We start from the raw sequence: 10,009 nt of genomic DNA, 5'->3' as shown, positions 1-10,009 counted from the left end.
GGCGGCTCAGTGCGCAGGGCCCAGGGCTCGGGCGGGGACGGCGGGGTCGCGTCTCCCTCCTCCTCCGCCGCGGACCCGGGACGGTGTGTCCGCGCCGGGCGTGAATTTGCGCAAGGACCGGGCAGGCTGGACGGGCGGACTAGGTGGGGGTGGGTGGTCACTGCTCAGCGTCAGAGTAGAAACGGGGGTCTCACCTGCCAGAGACAGGAGGCGCAAACTCCCCAGGGCCAGGAGGTGCTTCAGCCCGAAGTCCTGCACCTGTCGGGCGTGGAGGAGCGACTTAACAATTTCCGCTTGTACCAAGGCGGAGGGCACCCTGGGGTCCATGGAGGGCTAGGCGGGTTCAAGCCCGGGGTTCCTCAGTCATCCCGGAGCTGGGAGGCAGCTGGGAAGTGCTGGTGGGGGCCGCCGGGGACCCCTGGGTTCCGCTTAGGTCGGCTGCTGGATAGGGAGGGGCCCCAGACTCTCCCAGGATCTGAGTGGGGCCGGCAGCTCTCCCCGCGCTCCCACCTCCCCGCCGATTCCCCAATCCCAGGGTGTTTGAGAGCCGGTACCTGGCAGCACCATCGCAGGTAGAGGCTGCGGAGGGACGACATGGTGGACAGATAGCTGAGGCCAGTGTCCGTGATGCGTACACACCTGTGGTTGCACCAGAGGGGACCCCCGCCTTCAAATCACCTGGCCCGGACCCTCCCTCGTCTTCCTGGGAGTGTCCCTGGCGTGAATCCTTTCCTGCCCCACCTGGAGCAGCCACAGGCCCCTCCTCGATCCCACCCACCGGCGAGGACAAGGGTCCAGCCGACCCGTGCTACGGTTCTGCCCGCTCCCCAGGCGCTCTGCCTCCGAGGGCTCTGCCCGCCGCGCCACAGCCTCGGCCCCGCCGGAAGCCCCCTCCCCCGGCCCCGCCTCTCCCCGTGCAGCCCGGCCCGCCGCGGCCCCGCCCCGCCCCGCCGCCCGCCCTGTGCTGCCCCGCCCGGCGCGGCCCCGGGGCGCGCACCTGTCGAGCACGAGCTCCTCCAGGCGGTGCAGGTCGCAAGCCACGTACTCCAGCGCCATATCGGTGATGCGTGGGCACCACGAGAGGTCAAGGCTGCGCAGCTTGCGCAGGTTCTCGGCCACGAGCTCCACGCCGTCGTCGGTGACCTTGGAGCAGCCCGAGAGGCTGAGCGCGGTGAGGTTGGGCAGGCTGTGCACCACGTTGACCACGCCGTGGTTGGTGATCTCCCAGCAGGACAGCAGGCGCAGCGTGTGCGTGCTGTGGCCCTGGCGCGCCGTGAAGTAGGCCAGTGCCGTGTCCGTCACGTGGTAGGCCTGCAGGCTCAGCTCCGCCAGGTTGGGCAGCAGCTGCGAGATGGCCGCGATGGCGTCGTCGGCCACGTTGATGCAGTCACTCACGCTCAGCGAGGTGATGCGCGCGCTCAGGCTGGACCACAGCCCAGCCTCGGTGAAGTCGTTGCAGCCCGACAGCTCCAGACGCACCACGCCCTGCATCTGTTCAAGCATAACCTGCAGGCGGGCGGGCGCCGGGTCAGCGGGGCGCCCGGCCTGGGCTCCCCGCCCCCAGCTCAGTGCGTTCCTTCCCGCTGCGAGCGCCAGAGGATTGCAGGAGACGAGGTGGAGCTCGCAGGGAGGAAGCAGTGGTCCTGGGTAGGGTGTAAACATGCAGGGAGCTGAACCCTGAAAACACTTGGCAGTGTGTGAGGAGGTGGGGCCATCGGGACGAGAGCCCAGGGCCTGGCAGAGCAGGTGCCAGGGGCGTTGGCACCAATGTTACAATTAAACTACAGGCCCAGCTGCCAGGCGGCTCCTCTGACCTCTGCTCCTGGGAGATCCTTTCCCAGCTGCCCCTCAGCCTCCCCCAGCATCCTCCCCACCCTGCATTTATTTTATTTATGCATTCATTTTGAGATAGTCTTACACTGTTGCCCAGGTTCCAGCCTGGAGTGCAGTGGCATGATCTCAGCTCATTGCACCCTCGGCCTCCCAGGTTCAAGCAATTCTCCTGCCTCATTGTCCTCCCAAGTAGCTGGGACTACAGGTGCCCACCACCAGGCCTGGCTAATTTTTGCATTTTAAATAGAAACAGAGTTTCACCATGTTGACCAGGCTGGTCTCGAACTCCTGACCTCCTGACCTCAAGTAAGTGGCCCACCTTGGCCTCCCATAGTGCTGGGATGACAGGCGTGAGCCACCGGGCCTGGGCCCTGCATTTAATCGACTGCTCTGCTGCTGCCATCTTGAATATCTTGATCGTCTTTGAGCAAGTGACCCACATTTTCCCTTTGCATGAGGTCCCCCAGTAGTCAGTCCTGCTTTCCCCCACCCCAAAGCCACCATCCTCTCCAGCCTCCAGCCCATTGCTGCTGCCCAGCCCTGTCCCCCAGCCCTGTCTCCCCCACCACCCAACCTGGGCACACACCCCCAACCCCAAAGCCACCATCCTCTCCGGCCCCCACAGGCTTGCTGCTGCCCAGCCCTGCCCCCAGCCCTGTCCCCCTGCAGCCTGGCGCACACCTCGAGGCCTGCGTCCGTGATGGTGGAGCGCTTGAGGCTCATGGCTTTGACACCCTTCTTGGAGAGCGCATAGTTGTCAATGAACTCACAGATGTCCAGGTCAGAGACGCCAACCAGGCAGAAGCCCTCGAAGCCTCTGGCAGCAAAGCCCTGCAGGTTCACGAACTCCTTCTCGCCGCCGGGCAGCACATTGTAGAGCTCCTTGGCGTGCAGCACCGGCGTGAGGCCTGCCCAGAACTTGGGCTGGTAAAGCACGCGCCGCCAGGCCTTGCACACCTGGGCCAGCACACACTTCTCGCAGGCCGAGAAATACCAGAAGAGCCCATTGAGGATCTTCTCGTCCGTGGCCAGTGGCGGCCGCTCCGCTGGGGGCCCAGGTGCCAAGGCTGAGGCTGGTCCACCTGCCAGGGGGCACGGGCCCCCAGCCAGGGCAGCCCGGGGCAGTGGAGCAGCCAGGCTGGGTGGTGGGAGGGTGGGTGGGGGTGGTGGCTGACAGGGACGGTTCTTGGTGGCTGGCGTGCCCTTGGTGATGCTGGCCGCACCCAGGCCGTTGGGCTGGCCTGGCAGCTTCACCAGACCATTTCGAGGCAAGCATGGAGGCTTGGGGTCGCCGTCGATGCCCGGGCTCGACATCTTCCTGGCACGCTCTGTGGATGAGGGCCAGGAGGGGAGTGAGTCTATGGCTGAGTCTGGAAGGCCGGGGTTGGGGGCAGGTGCAGCGGGGCTCCTTCCCTCCCCGGGCGTCCCCACAGTGCTCCAGAACCACAGGCAGGCTGGGAGTGCCTGCCTCTCCCTCCCTGACTGTGAGCGGCAACAGGAAGCTGACCATGGTCACTCGCGGCACTCACTGGGCACCTACAGTGTGCACTGAGCTCAACCTTCATTGCCCATTGCCCACGGACACCTTTTCTTTTCTTTGTTTTTTTTTTGAAACAGAGTTTCACTTTGTTGCCTGGAGTGCAGAGAGGTGATCTTGGCTCGCTGCAACCCCTCCGCCTCCCAGGTTCAAGTGATTCTCCTGCCTCAGCCGCCCGAGTAGCTGGGACTACAGGCGCCTGCCACCACCCCTGGCTAATTTTGTATTTTTAGTAGAGAAGGGGTTTCTCCATGTTGGTCAGGCTGGTCTCAAACTCATGACCTCAAGTGATCCACCTACCTCAGCCTCCCAAAATTCTGGGATTACGAGCATGAGCCGCCACTTCTAACCAGAGACCTTTTTGTCTGCCCAGTGAGACCAAGAAACACCAACACTTTTTGGCACTTAGGTACCATGATGCCCATTTTACAGAGAAGAAAATGGAGGTGGACCTGGTGAGGCCGGGACTGCTCTCTTCACCTCTTCTGCTGTGCTGGCCACTGTCAGTACCCACCAGACCCACCCCTCTGGGCAGGCTGGGGGAACTGAAGGGAAGGGTCTGGAATGGACTCTGGCCCCTCCCCTGCAGGGTGACTGCGCAGCTCTCAGGAGGTGCTCTGGTGTTGGCTCTGTAGCCAACCTCCACGCACACAGGAGTTTCCCTGGCTCAGAATCTACCCAAGGAGCTGGGTGCACTGGCTGATGCCTGTAATCCTGCACTTCGGGAGGCCGAGGCGGGTGGATTACAAGGTCAGGAGTTTGAGACCAGCCTGGCCAACATGGTGAAACCCTGTCTCTACTAAAAATACAAAAATTAGCCAGGCTTGGTGGCAGGCTCCTGTAGTCCAGCTACTTGGGAGTCTGAGGCAGGAGAATCACTTGAACCCTGGAGGTGGAGGTTGCAGTGAGCTGAGATCACACCACTGCAATCCAGCCTGGGCAACAGAGTTAGACTTTGCCTCAAAAAAAGAAAAAAAAAGAATCAATGCAAAGAAAGGGTAGGCATCTTCCCAGGGTATGCCAGCATGGTTAGCCCTGGACACAAGCTGTCACTTTAACCTCCCCAATGGGGACGATGCTGTGATAACCGTACCCACTGCGCAGATGAGGAAACTGAGGCCAAGGCCGGGCAAACTGCCTGCCTGAGGTCATGGCCAGATAAGTGGTGAAGCCAGCGTCCGGACAGAGCTGGCTGCGGAAGGCCACGTGGAGGCTATCTTCAGGCCAGTGACATCCACCCACAGGGTGGGGTGGGACCAGTCCTGGGCACTGTCCGCAGGCCTCCAGTCTGTGAGTGGGGTGGCAGGGGGCACTGGGCACAGCCACGGAGCAAAGGAGAGGTGGGACCCTCACGGTGCTACCATCTGCTCCGCAGTCCGGATCTCCTGCCGCCCCCACCCCAACATCCGGGGAGGAGGTTAGAGCCCCTGGGGTCACACGTCCTGGACTTGAAATGGGCCCCACCCTGGCTCTGTGGTCTTGGCAAGCCACTTCCCTTCTCTGAGCCTCAATTTCCTCACCTTGAAGCCTGGGGAGGTGACGGTACCTACTGCCTTGGGGCATTGCAAAGTGAATGAGCTCAGTGCACGGCTCATAGCAAGGGCTGGGAGAGTGACGTCTGAGCCCCACGGCCACACTCCAGGGCAAAGCAAGATGCATCTTTCCGGGTCTTAGGTGACCCCAGGACTAAGCCTGGAGCCTCATGCAGATCCTGCCTTCCTGCTGCAAAATCTCAGAGGGGGGCCAAAGCCATTCGCAGCGCACCCTGCCCCCTCCTGCCACGGCCTCGCTGGGAGGTCTCTTGGAGCCACCAAGGGGGTGTCTTTGAGAGTCTCTCAAGAAGATTCCAAGGCTTGGGGTGGGCCCTGGAATACTCTCAGGAAGAGGACGGCTCACATCTTTTTGGCCGAGTGTCTCTTCCGGGTGTACAGGGCCTGGTCAGCTCCACCACAGAGAGTGGTGGGGTCTGGGATAGCACTGCAACCTCAAGGCCGGCAGCCAGTTCCCCATAATCTGGTCAGGGTGGAGGGGAGGGAGGGAGGCAGTGGGAGGTCCTGCCCTGCTCTTCCCAGCACCAGGCCCCCGCACTGGCTTCCAAGCCCCAGACAGGGCCAGCCTTGCCACCGGCCCACATCTGGGGAGGGGTGCAGACCGGGGCCAGGACCAGGGGTCTCACCAGAACATGTGGCCCTTGTGGCTGAGAACCCAGCTTTGGGTTTAAAGTCCTTCCTGCCCCGATGGCAGGAGCCCCAGCCCCACCCTCTGTACCATCTCCCTCTCCCCAAAGGTGTCATTCAGGTCCTGGAAAGTGGGGCCAGGCCCTCCACAGAGGAGGCACCCACAGGTGACCCCCGTCATGTGTTCACGATAAGGCTCAGCCTCCCAGAGGCTGACGACATCACAACATTTGCAAGGGCACGCCGGGGTCACACATGTTCCGACCTCACGGCCGCCCTTGGGGTGGGGGTGTCCCTACTTCAGGTTTCGGGTAAAGAACACGAGGCTCTGAGGAGTAATTTGCCCCCAGTGTCCGGGGAGGCCTGGCGCGGGGCTGCCTTGGTTCCCTCCCAGAGCCGGGGAGAGGGGACATCACAGGATGCCTGCGCCCGAGGGGGCAGCACTAGGCCTACGGCCGCCCCGACTCCAGAGCGGGAGGATATGCTCCGTGCCCCCAGATTCCGGAGCGCCGACTTCACCGCCAGGGACGCCTGGGCCTCCGCAGACCCCGCCGGTCGGCGCCTCACCCGCGCCAGCACCATGGACAGCGGCCGCCCCAGCGCGCGCTCAGGGCCAGGCCGAGGCCGGCTTCACAGCGGACAGCGGCGGGGTCGGGGCAGCCCAGCAATCCCCGCTCAGCAGGGAGGGGCCCCGGGGGCGGGGAGTGGGGGAGAAGCCGAGAACGATCCGGAGGAGGCGGCGGGGGCGGTGCCAGGGTAGGAATAATCCCGGAGCAGTGCCGATTTAGGTTGAAAACGCTCCCAGTCATGGGCCTGCACGTGGAGCGCCAGGGCTGGGGGGGCCTGGGGGAGGCATTCGCAGGGCTCCTTTCCCGCCCCGCTAGGAAGCTCACGTTTCCTGGCGCCCACAGTCCTGTCCCCACCTCCAGGCCTCAGGGTCGACATGGAGAAATGAAGTCACACTTGGAGAGCCCACAGGAGGGAGGGGACAGGTTGAGGAGCGGCTGTCCGGGTATGGGTCCGGGCCTGGCTGCCCTCATCCACACCCACACCGCAGCCAGAAGACGTTGCTCTGCCTGTGGTCAGCCCTCGACCCGTGTGCTTGGTGGCAGCTGCGTCCCTGCACAGGCAGCCCCGCTGCCCCACAATCTCCTGCGTCCCTGCACAGGCGGCCCCGCTGCCCCCCAGTCTCGCGTCCATGTTCCTGCCAGCCCCCGCTGCTCCTCACACTCCCGGCTTGACTGACTCAGCCCAAGAATCTCCCACCCTGTAGCTCAAAAATGCAAACAGCCACACACTTTGGCTCAGGCATGGGCGCTGTGGGAGAAAGCTGAGCTCCCAGTGGAGACTGGGGTCTTTCTGCTGGTTAAGTGAGAAGTCCCTGGGGGCTTAGACAAGGGCCCCTCTGCCTGGCCCTGGCCCCACCCACCCAGCCAGACGGTCACCAAGGAGCAGGTTCCCATGGCTCACAGAGCCCCCTTTCCTGCTGGTGACTGTGAGAGCCCTCATTCCACCCAAAGGGGCTCGGACGACCTGCGTGGGCTGCTAGGGACTACCTCGTCCTTTAGGGACAAGCACCCCGGGTGCTAATACGGGGAAGAGACTTGCTAAAAAGGCAGCCACGCCTGCACCATCCTCAGCCTCAGTCCCTGGGGTGCTGGCTCAGCTTGAAGTGGAAGTCTGTCGAGGCTCCTGGGCTCACCCCAGGGGAAAAAGAGGTGGCCCTGCCTCAGCTGTCTTGTCCTCAGCAGCCTGAGCCTGGCCTGGGAGCTGCTGGGGAGAGGTGACCGTGTCCTCTGTGTCCCCCCCAGGGGATGCAGTGTGAGGCGGGTGGCCAGAGTGAGCCTAGGGAGCACAGTGGGGCCTGGGTGCTCCTGGGAGGACCCCGCATGTAAGCCGTCCAGGCTGACCATTCCCAGACGGTCATGCTGGGGCCCCACAAGAGCTGCCTCTTCTGCAAAGCAAATCACTGAGTCCTGAGACCTCAGCTCCTGCCCCTTCCCAGCCCTGATGCCACAGCCCAGTCATGCCATTCCTCCTCCCCTGCTCCTGTGCCTGGGCAAATGCCGTTCCCCCTGCTTGCCTGGTAGGGTTTCCCTGCCTTAGCCCTGCAAGCTCTTCTCCTCCATCCCTCAGCTCCTGGTGTGAGGTGGCCCCTGCCTCCTGCTCCGGGACCCCCAGCTCTTTTTTATTTATTTATTTATTTTTGAGATGGAGTCTCGCTCTGTCGCCCAGGCTGGAGTGCAGTGGCCGGATCTCAGCTCACTGCAAGCTCCGCCTCCCGGGTTGACGCCATTCTCCTGCCTCAGCCTCCCAAGTAGCTGGGACTAGAGGCGCCGCCACCTCGCCCGGCTAGTTTTTTGTATTTTTTTAGTAGAGACGGGGTTTCACCATGTTAGCCAGCATGGTCTCGATCTCCTGACCTCGTGATCCGCCCGCCTCGGCCTCCCAAAGTGCTGGGATTACAGGCTTGAGCCACCGCGCCCGGCCTCCCAGCTCTTAAAAAAGCCCCTCCAGGGTCTCACAATCCCATGGGTTATCATCACCGTCCATCTGGTGCCTCTCCTCCTGGCCTGAAGACTCTTGAGGATGGACGGCACCAATGTGCATGGCTTCTGCATGTTCGCGGAATGAATGAATGAGGAATTTGTTCCCACTAGCTCAGTCATGCAGAAAGGGGAGCAGCTGCCAGGGCCCCCGGAGGGCTGATGGAGGATTGCTCAAATTTAGGAGGAGGCCAGTCAGTGGGGAAGGCATAGCTAGGGAAATTAATCTGGATCGTGCCAGGGCCAGTGTCCACGGAGAGAGTAGCCTCTGGGGTTGGGATGAGGTTGGTACCTGAGTCACTGAGAGGGCTCCCAAGACCCCGGGGCTGGGGTGGGCCTTGGAATAAACAGAGCCTTCAGATGAGGAGAGCCCATCTCCTTTTCAGCTGGCTCCCTTCTCAGGAGCTGCGGGCTGAGGAAGCGGCTGCCTGTCCTCCGCCATCTGGCCCAAGCCAAGAGAGGGAAGGGGGTTCTCCTGCCCTGCTCTCCCTGGCACCACACGCACCCCTCCTCCGACTGACCAGAGCCCTTCGTTCACACACGGCATGCCTAACCAGGACTGGGGAAGCAGAGCTTGCAAAGGGATTTTCCAGAAGTTACAAGAGCTACGATTGGCTCCAAGAGCCCCGGGGCTGGCTGATTCCCTGTACCTGGGTCCTGGCCAGGTGCACCTCACAGGGTCCTCGCTCTGCCCTGTTCTGCCTCATGGGGTCTCGATGCCTTCCTGCTGGGCCCTGGGCTGGTGGTCTCTCCAAGCACTGCCCTCGTCCTGCAGGGTCCCTGCCACGGCGCTGAGTTCCTTGTAGAGACTGCACACTGCGTGCCCACCCCTGGGACATCCTTCTTTTGGGTGCATGCCTGGGAAACCTCCTCACCCTTCAGCGCCCCCAGTTTGAAGGTCTCTTCCCCCATCTCTGGTGCCCCCATCTCTGTGAGCATCAGACCAGAGCACGGCCTAACAAAATACTCGGCCCTTATAGAACCTCAGGGACCACTGAGGCCTGCCCACGGAGGGCCTTGGAGTTGCGCAGGGCCCTGATGGCCAGAAAAACGCACATCGGGCTCCATCTGCAGCGGCAGCCCCAGAGACTGGGGTGACAGCTGGGGTGGCTGGGGATTGGGGACAGGGTGCAGGCTGACACATTCCGTGGCAGCCCCGTGACGCAGGCACACCCGTGTCCCTGCCACTTGGCACGTGGCACAGCGGCAGAGCTCCTCTCCCGCCCCCAGCTTGAGATGCTTCTGGGGGTGCACCAGGGGCTCTGGGGAGGGGCACCATGGCCCAGCAGGCACGTGGCCTTGAGAGAGACCCGTGTTGCTGCCCCAGCAGACTAAGGACCCATGGTCAAGCCCAGGGCAGCTCAGCCTTGCATGCTGGACATCCTGGGGAGTGGGTGCTGGGACCCACTCCTCATCTCAGCCCCTGCTCGGGAGAGCGTGAGCACTCACAGGCGAGGCCTGGGCCCCTAGTGCCTACTGCTCCGGGCAGCTGCCAGAAACCATCACCCCTCTTTCCTGCCCAGCGAAGGAATGAGGTCCGAACCCACGCACTGCAGCCGGTTTGGCCAATGGCTCCTCCTGCACCACTGGTGGGGAAGGCTCAGGTCACCTGCTCACCCACAGAGCTCCCTTCACTGCCACCCAGTCATGGGAGGCACAGCAGTGGGTGCCCACATGCAAGGAGACGGGGTCTTTGGGTGGCTGAGCAGTGCCACCTGGGGGGGGCATCCCTAACCCCCGACAACACAGGGCTTCCTGGGTCCACGTCTGGCTGGTTCAAGGGCCCCGTTTCTCCCACCCACAAAGCCGTCCGTGTCCTTCTCCATCAGTGGGAGTAGGACCCGTTCAGCTGCCCTGGAAGTGGGTGTGAGCTGGAGGCGGTGAGGCCATCGATGAAGGGGCTGAACTCACGGGTC

General features: G+C 63.0%; 1 protein-coding gene across 1 annotated transcript in view; it reads right to left on the bottom strand.

Moving 5' to 3' along the window:
- FBXL16 (F-box and leucine rich repeat protein 16) overlaps positions 1 to 3,147 on the bottom strand; it is a 5,121-nt gene extending 1,974 nt beyond the window's left edge. The window contains exons 1-4 of the mRNA XM_023189061.1: positions 2,515 to 3,147; positions 998 to 1,506; positions 555 to 639; positions 195 to 258 (exon numbers count right to left, since the gene is read on the bottom strand). Coding sequence (XP_023044829.1) covers positions 195 to 258; positions 555 to 639; positions 998 to 1,506; positions 2,515 to 3,147 — 1,291 coding nt within the window. The remainder of the gene's footprint in view (positions 1 to 194; positions 259 to 554; positions 640 to 997; positions 1,507 to 2,514) is intronic.
- Between the last annotated feature and the right edge of the window lie 6,862 nt (positions 3,148 to 10,009).

This window comes from Piliocolobus tephrosceles, chromosome 17, assembly GCF_002776525.5.
Source record: "Piliocolobus tephrosceles isolate RC106 chromosome 17, ASM277652v3, whole genome shotgun sequence".
Classification (NCBI taxonomy): Eukaryota; Metazoa; Chordata; class Mammalia; order Primates; family Cercopithecidae; genus Piliocolobus; species Piliocolobus tephrosceles.
This window is presented reverse-complemented; position numbering and strand designations above follow the sequence as displayed.